General features: G+C 41.5%; 2 protein-coding genes across 8 annotated transcripts in view; one reads left to right on the forward strand and one right to left on the reverse strand.

Annotated features, from left to right (window-relative positions):
* Positions 1–23,236, forward strand: part of LOC119140661 (tyrosine-protein kinase Fer-like) — a 218,753-nt gene that overhangs the window by 75,148 nt on the left and 120,369 nt on the right. For 6 of the 7 annotated variants that reach the window (XM_037372176.1, XM_037372177.1, XM_037372178.1 and 3 more), the window contains 2 exons: positions 2,732–2,854; positions 9,065–9,254. In XM_037372176.1, the coding sequence (XP_037228073.1) occupies positions 2,732–2,854; positions 9,065–9,254 (313 nt within the window). Of the gene's footprint in view, positions 1–2,731; positions 2,855–7,878; positions 8,604–9,064; positions 9,255–23,236 lie in introns of those variants that run through there. The other variant, XM_037372183.1, reaches the window with a different exon arrangement.
* Positions 12,718–21,272, reverse strand: LOC119140664. The gene is made up of 3 exons (XM_037372191.1): positions 20,151–21,272; positions 13,547–13,550; positions 12,718–12,731 (listed from the first exon to the last, which is right to left on the reverse strand). Exon 1 carries the CDS (start codon positions 21,251–21,253, stop codon positions 20,186–20,188), a length of 1,068 nt encoding a protein of 355 aa, XP_037228088.1. The 5' UTR covers positions 21,254–21,272; the 3' UTR covers positions 12,718–12,731; positions 13,547–13,550; positions 20,151–20,185.

Here is a 23,236-nt window from a genome sequence, read left to right on the forward strand (position 1 = left end):
TAGATGTTCTCAAATAAGGTGTATTACATCCTTTCTTGATAGATGATAGCTTTTTAAAGATCCATTCTGTATGTTCTGAAACAATAGGAATTTGACCATTGACCTTTAGAGCTGAGATCATGGTCTTGGATCTTCAAAATACTGCATCGTTATGTTTCTGCAGTGGAAAACTACTTCCAGCATCTAGCAATTATCATAAATCTAATACATATACTGGGCTTATTTCCCAGACATTGAATGGATTAGAAGTTATATGTTAATTCAGAATCAAGAATTTTTGGTCAAACCAATAATTTTTTTGAGTATATGAGAATGACAATTTTATGTGCATTATTGAAGGCTTTAATAAAATATATTCTAGGGACAAGTTATGACAAAACTGGCTCAGTTTTACGCTTTCAGGTAAGTTTCTGTTTATGAATAAAAAAGATTTGACAGAAAGAGGTAGTTAAAAGTCAAGAGTTTATTAGGGAACTTTTTAAAGTAATTAGAGAGATGTAGTGTCTCCTGATAAATCATAGAACAGGGGTCCTCAAACTACGGCCCGCGGGTCGGATATGGCCCCCCAGGGTCCTCAATCCGGCTCCCGGTATTTACAGAACCCCCCCCCCCCCCACTGGGGATTGGGGGGGAAACCAAGCAGCCGCAGATGACCTCCTGCCACTTCATCCACGCCCCGGCCCCCTGGTTAAAAAGTTTGAGGACCCCTGTCATAGAATCATAGAATGGTTTGGGTTGGAAGGGACCTTAAAGATCAAGTACTATATAAGTATATAAGTATCAAGTACTATATGTATTTTACCTTTGTCCAACTTTTTACTATAATATCTTTTATTGAAATTGTGCTTGAAAATACAGGGGAAGCAGAGTAAGATACTTGAAAATGGATAGATAAGTGCCAAGAAGGAAAGGATATTTTTTTAATTATTCTCCTAGCTTAATTTGAAGTCAAAGCATATTTTTTGTTATGTGAGCCTTATGTCTGCTTTGTGTAGAGCTGACTGACAATTATATCTTAAAGTCTCATTTTACATTTGTTGACTTTTTTTGGTATTGGAGTGTTTGCCAGTATAATTGAAAAGTGTCAATAATGGTTTTAATGTGTAATAATAGTTTCTCAGTTAATGTTGAGTATTCTTGTAGAAATTTTACCTTTATTTTGGACTTACCATTACCAAAAATTTTGTAGATTTATAAAAGTTAGTCATATAGAGAAGAATATACAGATCACTCTTATACTAAAAAGTATTGTTTTAACTTGCAAAGCAAAACCTACTGATTCTGGTTTTATTATTTCTAGAGATTAATACATCACAACTACTGATTGTACATATTTATCTAACATACTTCAACAGTCTGAAGGGTTTCATTTTTCATATAAATTCTCATGAATTAGCAATTCTGGTGGTTTGGCCCTGGCTGGATGCTAGGTGCCCACCAAAGCTGCTCTATCACTCCCCTCCTGAACCGTACAGGGGAGAGAAAATATAATGAAAGGCTCATAGATCGAGATAAGAACAGGGAGATCACTCAGCAATTACTGTAATGGAAAAAACAGACACAACTTGGGGAAATTAGTTTAATTTATTACCATTCAAATCAGAGTAGGATAATGAGAACTAAAAAATCAAAACTTAAAAACACCTTCTGCCCACCTCTCCCTTCTTCCTGGGCTCAACTTCACTCCTGATTTCTCTACTTCCTCTCCTTGCGTGGCACAGAGGAACAGGGAATGGGGGTTGCGGTCAGTTCATCACACATCGTTTCTGCCACTCCTTCCTCCTTACACTTTCCCCTGCTCCAGTGTGAGGTCCCTCCCATGGGAGACAGTTCTCCACAAACTTCTCCAACATGAGTCCTTCTCACAGGCTGTAGTTCTTCATGAACTGCTCCAGCATGGGTCCTTTCCACAGGGTGCAGTCCTTCAGGAATGGACTGCTCAAGCATAGGTCCCCTCTGGGGTCATAAGTTCTGCCAGAAAACCTGTTTCAGCATGGGCTCTTTTCTCCACGGGTTCACAAGTCCTACCAGCAAACCTGCTTTAGCCATGCTTCCCATGGATCACAGCCTCCTTCAGGCATCCACCTGTCCCAGTGTGGGGTCCTCCATGGGCTGTAGGGGAATCTCTGCTCTGATGCATGGAGCACCTCCTCCCCCTCCCTCTTTACTGGCCTTAGTGTCTGCAGAGTTGTTTCTCTCACATATTCTCACTCCTCTCTCCAGTTGCAATTTTGTATTGCACAGATTTCCCCCCCTTAAATATTTTATCACAGAGGCGCTACCTACTGTTGCTGATTGGTTTGACCTTGGCCAGCAGCGGGTCTGTCTTGGAGCTGGCTGGCATTGGCCCTATCAAACATAGGGGAAGCTTCTAGCAACTTCTCACAGAAGTCACCCCAGTAGCCCCCCCGCTACCAAAACCTTACCACACAAACCCACTACAGCAATATATTAGGAAAGAATTAATCCACATAATGCGTCATGCATTCTGGCAGATTCAGGGAGCAGATAATTCTGTATGTTTGTATGTATCCACAATCTAGTATGGATTCTATAACATAGATTAATAATATAATATAAAGGTACAGCCAGAAAAAAGGCCAATGACCAGCAAATAACATATTTTGAAGACTAATGATCATTTTCATCTTTAGGAAAAATATTTGAATGTTTCCAAATATGTTCCATGTGCGTATGCATACAATAGATTTCTGAAATGTATGTATTACAGGTTAAAAACAGTAATAGAAGAATTGATTCAGACACAGCAGACACTTTTGAGCAAAGAGAAACTTGTGCTGGAACTAGAGAAAAAATTAGAAGAGTCCTCTAAGACTTGTGAAAAAACATCAGAGTAAGTACAACTAAAATATCAAAATATAATTTGAGATAAATTTGTCTGTAATGCAGTTCCTAAGACTTAAATATGAAATAATCTGCACTAACATTGTTTTTCTTTAGTAAGAAATTATTATTATCAATGACAACAAAAAGTTAGTTTCCCATGTCTTAAATAAACCTTCCCTGCTCCAGATCCTAATTAATTAGAGAACTGAGCAGCTCCTTTAATTTGGTTTAATTGTCATACTATTGGAATGGCTCAAGAAATGGACCTTTGGTTAGCAGTGTAACTTCAACTTGATGGAAAAAAGGAATCAATTCAGATTGTCTATCTGACAGTTAATTGTATAGATATGATTTTATGAAAGACTTTTCAGAGCCATATGCAAGATATGCAAACTTTCTTATGTAATAATGTAGAACCAATGCCCTGTAATACTGACTAGTAAATAATGAAAGTGAGGGATTAATTGGTGTTTTACAGTGCCACAAATAAACATTTATTATAAATAATAAATTTTGATCAAGATTATTGGTCTTTTTTCTAACTTTGATTAAGTTTCACATCACAGTCTGAAGTTATAACAACAGATAAATAACTTCTGTCTGTAGTGATGTTTTTCCAATTTTTGTGATTGATCAGAATCTTACTAACTTGGTCATAAATATTGGTTTGCAATACCAATGAAATGGAATGCAAGTCCTCAGATAATTGTCTTAATTGAAAAAGACTTCTAAGCTCTCCATTGAAGGCATCTTGTAACTTGATACACTGAGCAGTATTTTATTCATATATGAAACTTTATATATATAATTGTTCTGATTTGATGGTTTCCTGTTCTTTCTTTGATAGTCTACACATACTCACAGTATGTATATTTTCCCATTTTTCAATTCTTGACCTACCTTCTTTGCTGTATATAGCTTAAGGGATAAACACTTTGTAATAGATGAGTTTTGTGGGGTTTTAAGCATTATGACTTTGTTTTTCCCTCATGCTTCTTTTCCCTTAGGAATGTTTCTTCAGTATTGTCTTGTCCATTATATCTCCCTGAAAGTGTTTTTTTGTCTCTGCCTTTCCTGCTGTAGGTAGGCTCCTTTGATCCTGTAGCAGATGTTTGTATTTTTGAGGAGATGATCTCAGTGTAGACTCCAGCTGTATCTGTGAGTCTTTTTAAAAAGCATGGGATCTGGCTTAGATTTCTAGGTGTAAGACATAAGCTTCCCTGAAATCACCCATTCTGTTTTGGCATTGGTTATGTCTTCCACCAACAGACTTCATTTTCATTTTTAACTGAAGAATGACCAGGACATTTTTGATAGTTTAGCTCTTCTTATACAAGTACTTATGGACCCTAGAAGGTCTCAATCAACTGTTGCATATTCTTGACTGCTGTCACATGATATAGCAACAGCCTCAGCATTGCAAAGCAAGGTCAAAGGCAAGGGCAGTTGAGCAATGAATGAAAGCTTGCCTCTTGAGCCAGTGGTCATCCTGCTGGTGGATGAGCTGGTCAAGTCAGACTGCTTGACTGAGAGTTTGGCACCTTCAAAGAGCTTTAATGCAAGTTTCTCTCATGAAAGAGAGGAGGTAACCACCAAATTCAAGAGTTTTAAAGTCTGTTATTGTTGAGTCTCACGCAAGATGCTGAGGTTAGCCCTTCAGTGCTGAGGAAATATTCCCTGGTTCTGCTTTATCTGGGCAAAATGAAGGTCAAGTCTGCAAAATTGTTTTCTGTCTCTTCACTGGAACCAGTTTGGACTTCAGCTCGCTTCTTTCTGACACAACCTCAGCATCTCCAGTTCTGAGCTGTTGAGTGACTTTGCAGTGTGTACTAGATCTGACTGGGATGGAGTTAACTTTCCTCATAGCAGCCCATATGGTGCTGTGTTTTGCATTAGTGGTTAGAACAGTGTTCATAACAGACCAATGTTTTGGCTATTGCTGAACAGTGCTTGCACAGCATCAAGGCTTTCTCCCCCCTCCCCCCACCAAAGCCCAGATGAGTGGGGGTGGGCAAGAGGTTGGGAGGGGACATAGCCAGGACAGCTGAAATAAACTGACCAAAAGGATATTCCATACCATATGACATCTGCTCAGCAATAAAAGCTAAGAGAAAGGATGAGAAAGGGGAGACATTTGTGGTTATGACGTTTGTCTTCCCAAGCAACCATTACGTGTGTTGAGGCCCTGTATTCCAGACCTGCCAATGGGAAGTAGCGGATGAATTCCTCTTTTTGCTTTGCTGGTGCATGCAGCTTTTGCATTCCCTATTAAACTATCATTATCTAGATTCATGGGTCTTCTCACCTTCCTTCTGTTTTCTCTCCATCCCATAGCAGGAGAGTAGAGTGGGAGAGAGGCAGAGTGGGTGTTTGACAGATGGATGGGGTCAAACCACCACAGTGTTTTTTGGTGCCTCATGTTGGTCTTCTCACAGAGGTCACACCTGCAGCCTCCCAGCTACCAAAACCTTGCCATATAAACCCAATACCACTTTCCAATCTGTTGCCCTGATCCAGTCTCACAAGGACTCTTCACACAAGATCTTACTCTGTGAGCTCTTGTTAGCCTCAAGGACCATAAAGTTTGACTTGATGGAAGCCACAGCTAAAGAGTTTTATAGGGGCTACTTCTTCATGCATAGATGGAACAGGGAATGTTCTGTTTTGGCAAAATGAAAATATTTAGTGTTTCAGATACTTTTCAGCAGATTACCTGGTGCACATCTTGCCACAGTTCAGGAAAGAGAACAGTTCATGTCTTGTAACTTGCAGGATCCATCTTATTATCTCTGGATCATGATGAGCTGTAACCATTCAGAGTTTGGGGTGTTTTCATTTTAGCTGATGTGGTGTATTCACCAAAGTCTTGCTGATAGTGAAAGGCCATAATTTTCACAGGGAGATCTTTTTTCTTTTTTCTCTCTCATAATGAAGACCAGATGATAGAACATTATTTTGAGTAGAGATTGTTCACTTCTTTGTGTGATACTTTTAAACTTCTGCAGTCTCATGCCAAACTTCACTTCCAGGACCTCCAGTTGTGTCTTCATACATCATACTGATCCTTTCCCCATAAATGATCATTCTGCTGATTATCAGATATTATTTTTTTTTGTGACTTAGTACAATGCACGTTTTTAGGGATATGACTTTTAATCTTTTCCTGCTAACAAGAATTTTATGACAGAGTGTTCCCTTATTATTTTGGAACCTACTTGAATAATCATCTGACTCAGGATCACTTTGTGAAGAAACAGTCTATTGATATCCATGATATTTGGCCTGTAGTGCGTTCAGAATATGTCTATTTCACGTTCAGTGTTTACATTTACAGGTTATGACAGAGCAACTTCTTGCTGCATCAACAAACAAGGTTGAATCAGGTCTCCTCTGCTTTGTTAAGAGAGGACTGAAGATGTGGATGTATGGAATTGTTGATGAGGTTGACATTTGAATTGTTTTTTCTGGATTTTCCAGATCTTTTGTGGACAGTGTCAGCAGAGCTGTGTGAATCTTGTTCATGAGTAGAACAACCAACATCATTCGTAAGAGAGGAATTACATGAGCCAGATTTGTTTGTTGTTAGGGCAAAGAGAAATACTTTAATTTCTGCTCAGGAGTGGGTTGTTGTCAGGGATAACTTCTAAATTTCCTTTTTTTCCCCCTAAGAATTGGAGGACTGGCAGGAGGGTTTGTCTTCCAGAGGTTATTCTCAAGGCGTAGAGTGACAGAATACTATTATTTTTCTCTACACTGTCCTCATTCTTGGTAGTTCTGGTCTCTCAACCTGCTTCATCTGTCTTTTCAAACCATGAGAACTCTGCGCCTCTTTCTAGACTACATATCTCTAGGTTCCAGTTGAGTGCTTTTAAGGTTGTCTATATTGCACCATGGATGGTGGATGGTTCTCTGTGTTAGCTTCTGTTCATCTTTGGTTTTGGCAGTTCTTGGGGGTAATATGAAAGTGTCCTCTAGATACTTGTATATGCTCTAAGTAGTCTGCTTGTCCTTCACTACTGTTTGATTATGTCTGTTTTGGAACATCTCTTGGAGTTGAATGTGAGTGTTCTTCCATATTTTTATGTGAAAGTTTGTCTTATGGCCATCTTAATTTAATTAATCTCTGTTCTTTCTTAGTGAAGAAATTAGTTTTTCAATATTTCCTTATTCCTGAAGATTCATGCTGCTAGGAGTGAATTTATGCTTGATACTCTCAGTGTAAGGAGGACTTTTTCCTTTTATTGACACAGGTCTAGAAAGTTTCCCAGGTTAAACTTAATTTCTTGGAGGACTGAGGACTCTAGGGCTTTTGTGGTTGTTGGTTTTTTTGTTTGTTTGTTTTGGGTTGGGTTTTTTCCCCTCTGTGCAGAATCTTTTCAAATGGCTCTCTATTTGCATGCAACAAATGTGGAAATTTTGATGATTGCAGCATAGGGGATTGGTATAGTCTTTTAACATGGCTGTTGTGAGGCCACTTGCAGGGTTGTGTGTGTCATGTCCCCCGTCCTTGTCCTCCCCCCCTGTTTTAAGCACTATCATGTCCTTGAAGTATTTAAAGCTGATAGAGCCTTCAATAGGCTGTGCTACTAGTGTTGTTTTAGAAAAGAAAATCTCGGGTCTTCTACAAAGCACTATTTATAGGGTAACAGTTTGAAGTTTGTCAGTGTAAGAATGTAGATATGAAGTCTCTCAAAGAAAGAAGAATCAGTAAATAGACTAAAAACTGGCTAGTGGGCATGAAATATAACTAACTAAATCTTGACATGCAGAATCAAACTCTATAACTCAAGGAGAGTTATAAAGCAGGTATGTTTATTGCAGTGCCAGGTGCAAGGGGGATCGCTCCTCCTAACTTGCACACCGAGGGGTTAAGTAAGCAGATACTTATTACACAGAAGCATACATATTCATTAGATTCCCAAGAAAAGGTGGGGTTATTACAATTAGTTCCAGGAACTCATTATCTCTCCTTCCTCTGGCCCAGGCGCATTGACACCTTGTGGTCATGAGCCAGGATCTCTGAGAGGAAGGCTCACAGTCTTCTTCAAGATGTACTTTTCCCTTTGGCACAAAAATGCTGAGTAGTCCACATCAGCAACCGCAGAGCCAGATTGTACTGGTTCTCTTCCCGGGTAGTACATTTTGTAGACAACACAATTCTTGCTTACAACTTAGCTATTCGTTCTGTATCTACACATGCAGACAGTGTCCTGGTTAGTCAGTCTGTTATCTACAAGTGCTGAAGCACTAGTTGCAAGGTCCACATATTTACCAAATGGTTTTCAGCTTTAACTATTTCAATCTTCTTACTCTGAAGTTTCCAAATGTAAACTTATACACACAAAAAAGAAAGCTTATAGGGATTGAGAGTGGCTGTTAGTCTGTCTTTGGGAAGGTGTTAGAGTTAATGAGGGAAATCTGAAAATGATCTTGACATCTCTAAATCTATAAATTGTGAAATACTATATCAGAAGACTGTGATATAGGTGAGACTGCTAATAGAATATAGGGTCCAGTTCTGATAGATGTTGAAAAACATGTGTGTGTGTCAGCAAAAAGCCATAGAAGCATGTAGAAGACGAGAAAGAACTTCTTTTAGCCCCTTATGGAGTTCAATTTGCTTAGATTAAAAAGAAGGTTAGAGTGTTCTGACTGCAGTCCAGAAATACTTATGCAGTAGAGGACCTTTCAGTCCAGAAGATGGAGACAACAGGTATCTCTAACACAGAGCCAGACCAATTTATACTGGATATAAGGTGAGTTTAATAGTGAAGATAATTATTATAACAGCTATTTGGATTGCAGTGGATTCCTCATCACTGGAAATCGTAATCTGAAAGTGTATTTCTTCCCAAAAGGACAGGGAACCCTAATGGTTGTAAATTCAACTGAAGTGGATGAAAAGAATTCCTTCTGTATTTACTACAACATGATTTTTGTCTTTGGAATAGATAAGTAGGTGTCTGCTTTCATTGTCTTGAAGCTTTGAGAATTTTCTAATATTTGCTTCATGTGTTCATGCCTTTGAACAAATAATTCTGAGGACTTCTCACATTCTTACTTATAAAAGGTTAATAATTTCCTTCATTACATGGATGGATAAAGTGAAAAAAGAAAAAGATATCCAGTATTAAAAATGCTTTATTCTATATAGCTTTCATGAAGCAAAATATGTATTTTAAATCATGTGTTTTAAAATTGTTATTTTTCTCTGCAGTATTGTACTCTTGCTGAGCCAGAAGCATGCACTGGAAGAACTCAAGCAAACAGTTCAGCAATTAAGATGCTCTGAGGCAAAATTTGTAGCCCAGAAAGAACTACTGGAACAAAAAATTCAAGAAAATGATGGGAAAGAGCCACCACCTGTAGTGAATTATGAAGAAGATGCCAGATCAGTCACTTCTATGGTAAGCTTTGCATTTGTCTTTTCCAGCCTAAATGATTCTATGATTCTGTATCATGCATACTTGCTATTGTACTTTAGTCCTGAGGTCAGAGGCCAGTCAGGGTGTAGTGGACCTCAGATCCTCAGTAACCCCAGCTCCAAAATGCGGCGAATGAAGAGACGGGACGCAGCTTGATGCAAGCAAGTTGTCCATTTATTAGTGATTTTCTTACAAATATATACGTTTCTACCTTCTACATATTACACACTGATTGGTTAAATCTTAAGCGTAAAAAACACTGATTGGTTAATATTTAAGGCACACCGTTAGAACAATAGATACTTACTAGTTTATCTTGACCTAGCAATAATTTTTATTCCAAGGTTAGGGAGTTTCTTTCTACGCGGCTTTCTTAATTACATATTGGCGCCATCTGTTCCCTTATCTGGCTACTTGTTTCTCTGTCCGTCTGGTTGCCTCCTCAACTGTGATGGCTCAGGGGTCTGCTGTTAGCTTGTTCCTTTGTTCCCAGGGCTTGTGCCCTACAAGTTCTAACAAGTCTCTATTCATCAGGCTATCAGTACTTGGACTCTTGTCCTTGAGGCCTTGTCCTACATCTCCCCCTTCCTGTTGCACAAAAAGAACCCCTGAAATCGAATGAGTTATTAATTTTTGTAAGCATTGTAAAAGACAAGGTATAAGTAATAAAACAAATAAAAAACCAACTAAGACATATTATCAATGTTAAAATAACCCACTGTCTCTGTTCCGTACAATTTTACAATTTCCCCTTTTTGTTTTTGAACAGCTAGTACCAGGTTTGCCATGTTCTGCAGGGCCCTTGCAAACATGACAGCAACCAAGGTAATAGCAAACAAACAATACTGCCAATTGAATGAATGGATGCCAAAAAAGGCTGAAATTTTCTCAGATTTTGATAACATGTTGCTGCAATGGGGCGCCTAAAATCCACGCAGCACATACCATCAAAATCCTCACAGCCGTGTCCTTGAACCAACAACAAAAAGCAGTGGCAATTTTGACTCACATTCTTAACTGCCTACCAAACAAGGTGATTTAACTCTTTAATGCTTTCCCTGCTGTTACTCTGGATAAGAGAAGAACCGCTGCGACACGTTCCCATCATAGCCTCCTACTACATTTGTATCTACATAAAGACAATTATTGACATTCAAAGTGTAAAGAATATCAGCTTCTTTTGGATTAACATTATACATAGATGGAAGGGCACACCAAAGAAGAACTGGTTCAGTCAAAAAGTTTGAAACATCGCATGCCTTCTCTGAACATACCTCGGGGTCATTCCCTTCATTCCTTCTCTTTTTTATGCAAAGAGAAACACTTTTACCATAACAGAGAAGCCCCTATTTACATCTGAGCCTGGACACAAACCGCAGCTGTATGCTCCACCAGGCTCAGGGCAGAAATCATTCATGCAGTTACATAGCTATATATCACTACAAGCATGCAGACACCTATTAAACACTAGATAACCATGTTTATCTTTCCTAGTCTCCTTCACAATACCCAGCTGTTCTCTCATCTCTTGTTAGGTCAAATAATTCTCCAGTTTCCTCTCCTATCTCTCTTCAGACATTCTGTAACCTCCTCTTTTTTGCTTGTTAATTGCGAGGAGGCAAAGGGTGTGTGTAGCTGGGTGACCATGACCTGCTTTAAGTTACAATCAACTAAACACTGAATACAGAAAAAAAAAACCATGGGAGACATAAGGCAAACATCAATAAGGTGGTTAAAGATAATTATAATAAATCCTGTAATACTTTTGAGTCATGGCCCAAAGTTTCCCAGCCGTGAGAAGAGACCAAAGGCATCCCGCCCCTGGCTCTGTTGCAGATCTTTGTTTTAAGGCTTTTGAGTTTTGTATACTTTTGTAAATTAATTCACAGTGGTCACTCAGATTCACGTAACACATCCTATCAAAGTCTTCACACTTGTGTCCCTGTGCTAATAATAAAAATCAATAGCAACTCGGTTCTGTAGCAACATATGATGGACAGAATCAACATCTGTTAATAAGCCAGAAAAAAAATAGCATTTGTAGTATTACTTTGTTTAGCAAGCTAGCAGCCTAATTTACTAAGCAAGTTAAGAGCGTGTACTATTCTTACAGAAGAGATTAGAGAAGCAAAAATGTGTTATGCTGCATTCCAGAACTCAGCCTGAGAATTACAGTCTGCTGTGAGTTCTGCGTTACAATCATTTGACACATGTTGGGGTTGCGATTGTGAAAGTTGCCCATTTACAATTTTCATTGACATTATCACAGCTAGTTGTTTTAAAAGCAACCCTTGAGCTTCCTGATGTTCGACTTGTTGCAAAATATTCTGAAGCCAATCAATAAAGTTAGTATTAAAGTTAGTGACTCTCTAGGACCCTGCAAGACTGTGGCAAGACTCCTGCATCCTGACTGCCTTAATAGCCATCTCATTCATTTGCAAACAGTTGTCCCTGGGATACCTTGCCTGAGTCACAGAATCGGCACAGTTAATTGCTCCAGCCAACTGCTCATAGTTAACAGCAATTCCCCGATTAAGGTTTTCAATCAAGGCCACTACACATAGCTCACAAAAATCAGATAACCACATCATAGACTGTATCAGTTAGTACCATACAAAGCAGTAACTTCCAATCGTGCAGTGTGAGTGTATAAGGCTCTGCCATCACTTCAAGAAGGGACATAGCAAATGTATTATGAATCCTCCCTTCCCGCACTGCTTTGCTTAACTCTTTAACAGCCTCGGATTGCACAGGCTGCCACTCTGCAGGTTGATTTGTCTGACAAAATACTGAACATGCCATAGCGACTCCCAAAACCCATCACTTAAGTGTTTCCCACTTGCATTCCTGCCACCGATCCCTCAGACCCCCTTTCACCCTCCCCAAAAATACAATCGATGCATCAGGAGAGACAAGGGGATGGGGGAAAGGTCTAGCTCCTTTTCCAGATCTATAGGACCTGGATCAAAAGGTTTATCAGTGTCAATAAAATCATTGTCCGAGTTGTCCTGTTCCCGTGCTTGGTCCTGTGTTGTGAGGGTCGCTGCAATCAGTGACAGAAGCTTTGGGGGCAGAGGAGGTGTGGACAGAATCGCCGTCGCTGACGGTGTCTTGAGAAGAGTCGCGCTGTCGGTGGAATTTACAGCTTCCTCTGGTTTAGCACCGTTAGTAGAATTAGTCCACACTTGGCAAAGAGTAGTCAGAATTTGCCACCAAGATGTTAAATGCATTCCCGACACGGAGTTCCCCTCCGCGGCAGCATCATACAATTGGCTGCTGTCTGTACACACTTTCATTCTTTCAAAGTCTCTAAAGTTTCTTGGCTGCTCACCTGTCTCGATGAATACAGGTGTTATCCTCGGGGTTTAGGTTGTCCGCCTGGTCCAGACAGCAAGACGATCGTTCAGCCAAGACGTCTCCTCCGGAACGCAGCCCTCTTCCACGAGCTGTCTTTTTTTCGTCCTTATTCTTCCAAGGCTTCGGAACACCACCATAGGGGTCACCATTTGAGGAGACTGAGGCACGGACTCCCTGATCTGACTAGAAGACCCTTTATGAGTCCATATACGTCTCTTTCTGGGGACGAAGCCTGATTCCCCATTATGGATTTCCCACAGCTCACCTCTCAACTCCGGAGGGATTTCAGGCCGGCTCCTGCTTCCTTTCAGCGGATCATTCAAAATTCTGTGGGATTCGCTGCATGTCGCTCAGATAGGCGATTCGAGAGCCCTTCATGTTAGATCCTTAAACGGATCACGTCGGGGTCACCAATTTGCGGCGAATGAAGAGACGGGACGCAGCTTGATGCAAGCAAGTGTCCATTTATTAGTGATTTTCTTACAATTATATATGTTTCTACCTTCTACATATTACACACTGATTGGTTAAATCTTAAGCGTAAAAAACACTGATTGGTTAATATTTAAGGCACACCGTTAGAACAATAGATACTTACTAGTTTATCTTGACCTAGCAATAATTTCTATTCCAAGGTTAGGGAGTTTCTTTCTACGCGGCTTTCTTGATTACATATTGGCGCCATCTGTTCCCTTATCTGACTACTTGTTTCTCTGTCCGTCTGGTTGCCTCCTCAACTGTGATGGCTCAGGGGTCTGCTGTTAGCTTGTTCCTTTGCTCCCAGGGCTTGTGCCCTACAAGTTCTAACAAGTCTCTATTCGTCAGGCTATCAGTACTTGGACTCTTGTCCTTGAGGCCTTGTCCTACACCAAAACCCTAGAGGTTCATCTCTGGTTTCTCCTGGTGTTTTCTGCCAGAGGCTCTAGGTGAGGCCATGCTCCATGGGCTACTGTATAGAACATGTTTATCACAGTTGTTCCTTACTGGACCAGCTCAAGGGCTACTGCCTGAGCTATCCCATGTTTGATCTATTGAGGGCCCTAGTTGAAATAGTTTTTCTTTTGGGTCCCTTGATAAGAGGTCTCACAAGCTGACTATAACCCAGAATGCCTATTTCCAGAAAGCCACAATGACTAGGGAAAATTGTGTTTCTTTTTTATGAACTGGTGGGGACATGGCTGTTATCTTGTTGATCACATCCATAGGGAAGTACTGATGTCCATTCTGACATTTTATTCCCAGAAACTGGATCTCCTGCGCAGGTCCTTTGACCTTGCATTGTGTACTGGTTCTGGCTATGATGGAGTTAACTTTCCTCATAGTAGCTGGCATGATGCTCTGCTTTGTATTTGTATCTAAAACAGTTTTCTGTTGCATTAAAGGGGATGGAGTAATTTAGAAGAAAATACCCCCCCTCTGCCTTCCAACTCTCCTCACTGAGGTGGGAGGTTAGGTGCAGCTAGGTTTAAATTCTAAGTCATGTCCAATTTACCACTATCAGTCCAGTCACATTTAATATGTATATTAAACTACCACAGGTCTGGATACGCTAATAGCAGTCTGCACTGCCAGTCCAGTCGTACTCATGAACTAGCACGGCCACGCTCTAGGGTTTGGTCGTGTTCAATGAGAAACTGCGACGACCAGCTACTTAACAGTGCAGTTTTATTTGTGCAACAGATATACAGGTTCTTCGGATTGCCAGTGATAGTGACTGTCTGCAAAAGGCACATGCAAATTAAATGTTATAAAGTATAAAACGTGGGGAAAAGTTACAAACAATACAGCCTGGCTACAAATATTAAAGAGTAACTCTCTAGAGATATTTCTATATTTCTAAGTCTCCTGAAGGAAGCGCTTAGTTTAAGTCTCACCCAAGGCGTCCCAAGGGGGGGAGAAGAAACGCTCAGCCCATCGGCCGATCCCAGGAGTCAGTCTTGGTAGTGTCTTCCCCTTAACTTGTTCTCGGTGGTGTCTTCACCACTTGTCCCCTCATTCATTCACTTTTTATACTTCTCTTTACTCTCAGGTGGAGCTTGAGTAACTCTAGTCACTTTATTATGATTGGTGTAAAGTTCTCTCACTTTCATTTAAAGATACAGTTCATTTTAAATTTACTACGCATGCTCCCCGAGTGGGGGATTCATCCTCTTTGGGGGGGCCATTTGAATAGGAGGTCGCGATCTCCCACTACCACAATTATTTTACCCTAGCATCCTTGAGTTTTAGCTCTTCAGCAGTTATTTTTCTTTTAGCAGTTAGCACATCCTCATCAGAAGGCTTTGAAGTGCTGAGCAGGTCTAGTTCCCAACCTTCTCTCACAGATAATGAGGCTCTTGCTTGGTCTTCACCAGAGTTGTTGACCCAGCAACGGACATCTCATATATTTTATAGCCACCATGCAGCTTATCAGCTGTATGGTACTATCACATTCCCAATCCTGCAGGGAGTACAGCAGAGCCTGGCCATCGTGGCTTCACTCCAGTCCACCCTCCACTGCTCCTCTAAGATAGCAGGTTGTGTGGTGATGTAGATTCCATGCATGCCAACCATCCTGAAAGTGATAGCTGTATTTTACCCTAAAAAGCTTTCTGTAATACTACGCTTCTATTAGGATCAAATTTTTCTCTAATTCCCCCCTCAAGGTGATTTTCCCACAATAACACACAAGTGTTTTGGCTACTGCTAACTGGGCTTGCACAGTGCCAGGCTTTCTCTCTCTTCCCCCCCCCCCCCCAAGTGTGTAGGCTGGAGATGGGCAAAAAGTTGGGAGGGGACATAGCCAAGACAGCTGACCCAAACTGACAAAAGGGTATTACATATTATATAACATCATGCTCAGCAATAAAATCTCAGGAAGTAGGAGGAAGTGGGACCATTTGTGGTTATGGCATTTCTTTTCCCAAGCAACCATTATGTGTGTTGAGGCCCTGTATTCCAGACCTGCCAATGGGAAGTAGCGGATGAATTCCTCTTTTTGCTTTGCTGGTGCATGCAGCTTTTGCATTCCCTATTAAACTATCATTATCTAGATTCATGGGTCTTCTCACCTTCCTTCTGTTTTCTCTCCATCCCATAGCAGGAGAGTAGAGTGGGAGAGAGGCAGAGTGGGTGTTTGACAGATGGATGGGGTCAACCCATTACAGCCCTTTTTGGCACCCAGTGTGGGGCTCAAGGTAACGACAGTATTGATCTGTGTGCAGGCTTTTGTGCAGGTCACAGAGCTTGCTTGCTTTACTGTATAATAGTCTAGGGCTTATTAGTGGCTGCTTTTAGCTCATGCCATTTGCTGCACTGCTTAACTCTCTATTTTGCTGTGCCTGGGAACAGTTTGATAAAAACAGTGAGCGTGTGCTTGACCCTGGCACTGATGCCATTCCTATTCTGGCTGGGCTGTCTTGTGGAGAGAATGAGGGATTACACCTCCCTTTTCTTCTCTGGGATTGATGCGCATAGTTTTTTTGCAATGGCTCCTGAGGGTCTTGCACATCCTTATGTAAGCTGTTTGATCCTAGTATCTAAGACCGTCAGCTTTTTGTGGGTTTGTGGAACCTGGTTTCATCCTGGTGTAAGAGGAAATAAAGTACCTTGCCTATGAGGTACCATTATGGAGAAATTCCCCAAACTGTCTCCAGGAACTCAACATGCTGGGGTGCCTCTGAAGTGCCTGTACACTAGTGCATACAGCATGGGGAATAACCATAACAAGTTAGAAGTCTGTGAGCAGTTGCAGAGCTACGATCTTGTTGGGATCATGGAGGTGTGATGGGATGAGTCCCATGACTGGAGTGTTGTGATGGACGTGTACAGGCTTTTCAGGAAGAACAGGCTGGGAAGATGAGAAGGGGGAGTTGCCTTTTATGTGAGAGAGCAGCTGGAATGCATGGACTTCTGCCTGGGGGTGGATGAGGGGCTGATGGAGAGTTTATGGGTTAGGATTAAAGAGAGGACAGGTAAAGGTGACATTGTAGTGGGTGTCTGATATAGGTCAACTGACCAGGAAGAACAAGCAGATGAAGCCCTCTACAGACAGTTAGGAGCAGCTTCACATTCTCAGGCCCTGGTCCTCATGGGGGACTTCAACCACCCTGATATCTGCAGGAGGGACAACGCAGCAGGGCATAAGCAATCCAGGAGGTTCCCATAGAGTGTACCTCCTATATCCTCCCTCTTGAGCAAAAGGATGCTTACTGTTAATAGCTGAGATGCGGGTCCATACAGGTGGGGAGTAGGATTTATCTTCGTCGAGTCACTGGACCAGTTTCTCCACAGCCGAGATGAGGAAGGAAGAAAGATTGTCTTTGTATTCCTGGAGTTGGCGAACCACTTCATCCACCGTCAGTGCCTCTTCATCTCTTCACCTCATTACTGCCAATGAGTTAGCATATGACAGTGATGCATTCCATGCAAATTTCCACCACAATGGGTCGTGTGCATTGGATTGCATCTGTATCTGTGGATAACTGCATGTTGTTCGGGTCATAATAAATAATCTCTAGCATGGCTAATTCCCTCAGATACTGGATACCTCTCTCTATTGCAGTCCACTTGCCTTGGCAACATGTAATATCCTCCTTGAAGGGATACCTTTCCTTCATGCTTGACAGGAGTTGCCTCCAGAGGCAGAGGACTATTGTCCCTCTTCCAATTGCCTTGTCAATGCCCCCTTCCCTAGAAAGTGATCTCAGCTGCTTGGCTTCCCTACCCTCGAATTCCAAATTACTAGGCCCATTATCCCAGCATCAGGGCAGCCAGGAAACCTTTTTGCATATCCCGCAGCTTGTTCAGGTGGTTACCTCTTGTTCTGCCTCTTCGTCTTGTTCCTCTAATGGCCCTGCTTCATCCTCCTTTACTAAAGGAGCTGGTTTTTGTGTCCAATTCTTGTTGCATATAGCAGCAACTGATACTGACATGGGTTGGTCCTCTGCATTACTCATCGCTGGAGTCTGAGTAACCATAGTGCCCATCGTGGGGGTTGGAGTAGCTGCAGTGCCTGTCACTGGGGTTGGAGTAACTACAGATAGTTGCTTAACCCTAAACAAGATCTAAACCACATTCAGCATTCCCAGCAACAGGACCAGGACCAGCAATAGGATGTTTTCAACATACCAAGGATATACAAAATTTTCAAAATTCTCAAACACTTCTGTGATTAGCCTGGAGGAGAAGGAGAAGATGTGGGAAGATGTCTCCCCCATAGGTTGGCTCTCCCAGGAAAAAAGGAAAAAGGTGTAATTATTAATAGTTCCCAGTAGATGACTCCCGAAGTACAGAGGTGATGACAATACTGAGTACACATACCAGATTAGTTTCATGACCAATGATTCTGTCATATCGCAAGTTGGTGTTACAAAGTACAACAAAACAAGAACCTTAGCTCAGGCCCCAAGGCGATAAATACCAAAACAGCAAACACATGCTGCAAGTAAGGTGTTACACAAAGCAACTCTGAGATCAAGCGCAACAACTCTGAGAGCAAATAAATCAACATTGCAACCAGTGACTAGTAAAACAATACAATGAATGCTTATAACAAAATTTTTTTAACACTGTCTGGTCAGATCTGTCATTATCTCAACACTTCGTGCCCCACATTAGGTGCCAAAAATGACTGTTGTGGTTTAACCCAATCTAGCAAGTAAGTACCACACAGTTGCTCCCCCCCTCCCCCCCGGTGGGATGGGGAGGAGAATCGGAAAGAGGTAAAACCTGTGGGTTGAGATAAGAACAGTTTAATAATTGAAATAAAGTAAAATATAACAACAACAACAATGATTTTAATGAAAAGGAGAGAGAAAGGAATAAAACCCAAGAAAGAGAAGTGATGCACAATAATACAATTGTCTGCTTGTTTGTTGCATGACAAGGAAATGTTCCTTGACGTGGTTGATCCCTGGGTGACAGGGTGTATGGAAGGATTTGGCAGGTTCCTAGGGTAAGTAATCCATGCTGAATTGGAGCGCCACTTGATGTAAGGGTGCCTTTCCTACTCCATGAAACCCAGCAGCTCCTAGCACTGTATTTGGGCTTGGACTGTGACGATTGAGCCTCTGTTCAGTACCATCAAATGAGTGTGATTGAGACAGGGACTGAAACCACCTCTGAGGACACCATGGTTGAGCCAGGAATTCAAAACATGTCTGAGGATGCCGTGGATGTGATAGGGACCCACACCCCAGCTACAGTAATTGCCTCAGGAGTCAAAAAGAAACATTGGACACAGAGATTGATGGGTCCATGCCATCGATTAGTAAGGGAGGAGGAGGAGGAAGGGTCTGATCAGGAAGCTGGTCCTTTGACAAGGAAACAGGATGAGGAAGCGAGAGAAATCACCCAAGAGGCAGAAACTACCTGGTCCTTGACCCTGGGCAAATTTCAAGATTTGCGGAAAGATTACAGCCACCAGGCAGGTGAGCAGATTGCTGCCTGGCTGCTCCAATGCTGTGATAGTGAAGTCAACAGTCAGGAGTTAGAAGGTAAGGAAGCCCAGCAGCTGTGATCCCTCACTAGGAACTGGGGAACTGACAAAGAAAGCAAAAAAGAGGTGAGAATCTGCAGCCTCTGGAGGCAGCTCCTGTCGAGTGTGAAGGCAATATATCCCTTCAAGGATGATCTTGTGAATTACCGAGGAAAGTGGAATACAGTGGAGGAATGTATCCAATATCTGATAGAAGTAGCTGTGCTGGAAGTCATCTACAGTGACCTGGATGACAACCAGGTCTACAAAGATCCAGATGACATCCAGTTTACAGGGGCTGGAGGTTAACAGTGGGGTGCTGTGGCCTCGACCAAGTCATGCCACCACTGAGTGTGGCCATACTGAAAATGTTAGCGTTCCATATGAACTGGAGTCAAAGTCAGCCAAGCGGTATGCCACAATCAATATTGCCAATGTGCTTTTATCAGTTCCTTTGGCAGAAAAGTGCATGCTACGGTTTGCTTTCACATGAAGAGGTGTCCAATACACATGGAATTGACTACCCCAGGGGTGGAAACAACACAGTGGAATTCATGCATATTTTGGTAACTTATTTTTTCCTGTTGTGTAAGAAGTAGACGTTTAGTAACAGTTAAATCCTGTGGCTCACTTGTGAAAAGATGAGTGAAATTAATTGATCATTCCAAGCCTGATAGGCATGCAAGCAAAATTAGACACTGTGTTGTCACCGTTATTAATGATTTATTTTCTTAAGTAATCAATGTTATTCATCAATGCCGCGATTGAGAGACGGAGACCCGGTCAGGTGGAATCAGATCAGATCTGCTTTATTGTTCTTAACATGCTTCTTTTATAAGGCTGCATACATAGTCTAAGATTATCGTGCACAAAGCTCATTGGTTACATATTGCAAAAGTGATTACATATTGCAAAAGCTAAATTCCTTATTCGCTGTTCCTCTTCACTCTGCTTATTTCGTTTCCTAGGGTTACAAGTTATGCTTCGGTACTTTCTATTGTATGCCTCAATCTTATGCTTGCTGACAGTTTCGGTTATAACCGGACCTACATCCTGTTTTGTATAACCACAGGCCCCAAGGTCGCAATGCCCTTGCGGCCTAAACCTCCACTAGTCGTATTGCATTATGTTCTTTCTCTTGCAGTCCGTTCTTCATGAGTTCCCACAGACCTCCCTCAATTAGGTGAGTTTCACTGGAGGTCTTAGACAAATCATTCCCTTCATTTCCCCCTTCTTGTTGCACCATAAGAACTCGTTTCACAGAGTTAGCTATTAGCTTCTGTAAACATTGCATAACACACGGCAAAAGCAAAGCTAACAATAACACTATTATTATTACAACAGCTATTTTTTCCAAAATTGTAATCCACCATCCAGACAAACCTAATGAAGATAACCAATCTGTAAAAGGATCACTACTTTCTCGAAGTTTTTTCATATTATCCCTTAAAATAGAAAGTTGTTTGTGTATTGATTGGGAGTGATCAGAAAGGTTCATACAGCACATCCCTTCAAACTCATCACATCCGTGCCCTTGTGCTAAAAGTAGAAAATCTATTGCGGCACGATTTTGTAACAGGGCATGTCTTATTCCTTGGACGTCACTGGCCAATTCAGACAAAACATTTGTCGTTATATTAACCTGTTTTCCGGTCCAACATGCTAATTTCCTTAGTTGTGTCAGTGCTTGTGCTGTAGCTATCCCGGGGGCAAATATGCTAGCTAAAATAACTTCAGGAGGATTCCAGAGTTCCACATTATCCTTACAATCATTGCCTAGTTCTACCAGAGCTCTTTTACTGCGGTGAGAACTTGAAGTACGATTGGCTTGAAAGATGTTAGTAATGCTTGGTGTAAACAGCGTTAAACGGCCAACATAACAAGGCCCTCCCTTAGCACTTCGAGGAATTCCTTGCCAAGCTCGATCACCACAAATTAAAAACATTCCCTCTGGCAGCCGTCCTGCGTTGGACGTGACCGCTGTAAGGCTAACATTCTTTTGACAATATGCTGTCACGTTGTATGGCTTATATGACGTGACATCAACGGGATCATCTTGACTAATATGAAAATTAAACCAAAAACATAGATCTGAGGGAGCAGAGCCTAAGAGGTTAAACTCCTGTATTTCTCTAGTTGTGGTACACAGAGAGCTATTGCATGACATAAAGGGGGAGAAGCGTCAAAGGTAATATTATTTTTGTCACAGCACAGAGGTGTCCTAAAAGGTGGCTGGTGACGGAAACCACAAGTGACAACAGAAGGGTCAAGAGTTATAGTAGAGTTGTTTATCAGGCTCATGTTAATAGGGATTCCTAATAAACACGTTCTAAAAGGATCAGAAGGAGTAGCCATTGAGAGACAAAGGCTACTCTGATTGATTTTTCCGCCCAAGTGACCCACAGATTCTTTCTCTCCTCTATGTGCTTGAGGGTTTCCCAAGCTTTTGTACTGCTAACGAGGATGGAGGTAATGATACCTGCCAAGAGGCACATCATGCTAGAGCTACTCTTAATCATTTTCATTTTTTTCCTTTTATAGGATCAGTTCTATCGCTTGGTTTTTCTTTTCCAGGCGAACCGCTTTTCACACTTTTGCTTTGTACGTTCCCAGTCTTCTCTCGAGACTAGCCAAATAGCAGGTACTAAATTAGTTTTACTACATTCTAAACCACAAATTTATATAATTTTAGCCCTCTCAATAATCACTCTTTGCCAGTCAGCGCGATAATCAAAAAAGCGACTATTTTCTAAGGGTTCATGCCCTGTTATAAGTAACAGTCTCACTGTATCAAATTCTTTCTTTAGGCAAAGATTACACCAACGCCCAAAATGAGTTAAGCGGCACCACCACTCCTTGCTACAAGTATAACATACACATAACACCCAAGGGTCACAGTGTCCGCACAAGTTGCAAAGAACTTTCCCAGAGAGTACTTCGTGGCACTCACGCGTATAGCGACTATTCATTTAAAATATTTGAGTCCTCAGGCTCTGTTCCTTTTGCGAGAGGTTCTCCTAGACGCTGTTCAGAATCTTCAGACGAAACTTGTGGTAAGGGTTCACGGAATGGTCGCACGTTCTTTGCTGGGATCCACCGGGGGCCTCCAGCATTTTGGTGGAAAAAAGAATGGCTGAGTCTAGCTTGAGCTACACGATCTGGTAACACTTGTACCGGTAATGTCAAAAGATCAGCTCGGCGATTACCTTCTGCAATGAAGCCAGGTAGAGAAGTGTGCGATCTGACATGCATAACAAAATAGGGGTAAGGGCGAGAGTCCAGAAGAAAAACGAGTTCTTGTAATAAAGCAAATAAGTCAAAGTGCGGAATGTCACGCAACACAGATGCTTCAGCTCGCTCAACTATTCCTGCAACATAAGCTGAATCAGTGATAACATTAACTGGCGTTGACCATTTTCGAAAGACTCGAACTACCGCAGCCAGTTCCACTATCTGAGGGGAGCCAGGGACTGTTTTAACGTCTGAATCCCAACGCTCACGTTGGTCGTCCCACCATACTATAACTGATTTGTGTGATTTTCCAGATCCATCTGTAAATACAGTAAGGGCTTGCAATGGTTGATCACTTCGTTTTGGTTTAAAAGTTATACAAAAATTAGCATTAAGCAGCTTATGTGAAGGTGGGTGGGATGTAATCTGGCCCATATAACCTGCTAATGCTAACATAAAAATGTCTGATTGTTGATAAAGCCATTGCAGATATATGGTTGTCACAGGTAAACAAATATAAGCAAAATCAGTTCCTGATAACATCAACAACCGTTGTCTGGCCTTAATTATCAGGTGAGCAAACATCTCGTGTTGTGTTACAATAGTTTTCGTAGACTGGTTAGATAAAAAGACCCACTCGATAATCAACAACGGATCCGATTTTTGTGGATCCCATTGAAATATTAACGCATAGGGTTGTCGAGCTGGGTTCAAAACGATTAAAGAAAAAGCGAGATTGGGATCACATCGGTGTGCTTGTCTAGAAGCAATGGCTGTAGCAACTTTCTGTAACGAGGTAACAGCCTCAGGGTTAAGACGGCGTTGAGAACGTAAATCTGTGTCTCCCTTGAGCAACTCAAACAAAGGGCTCAAATCTGCATTAGAAATCCCTAGCAAAGGCCGAACCCAATTAATTGTT

The sequence above is a fragment of the Falco rusticolus genome, chromosome W, assembly GCF_015220075.1.
Source record: "Falco rusticolus isolate bFalRus1 chromosome W, bFalRus1.pri, whole genome shotgun sequence".
Taxonomy (NCBI): Eukaryota; Metazoa; Chordata; class Aves; order Falconiformes; family Falconidae; genus Falco; species Falco rusticolus.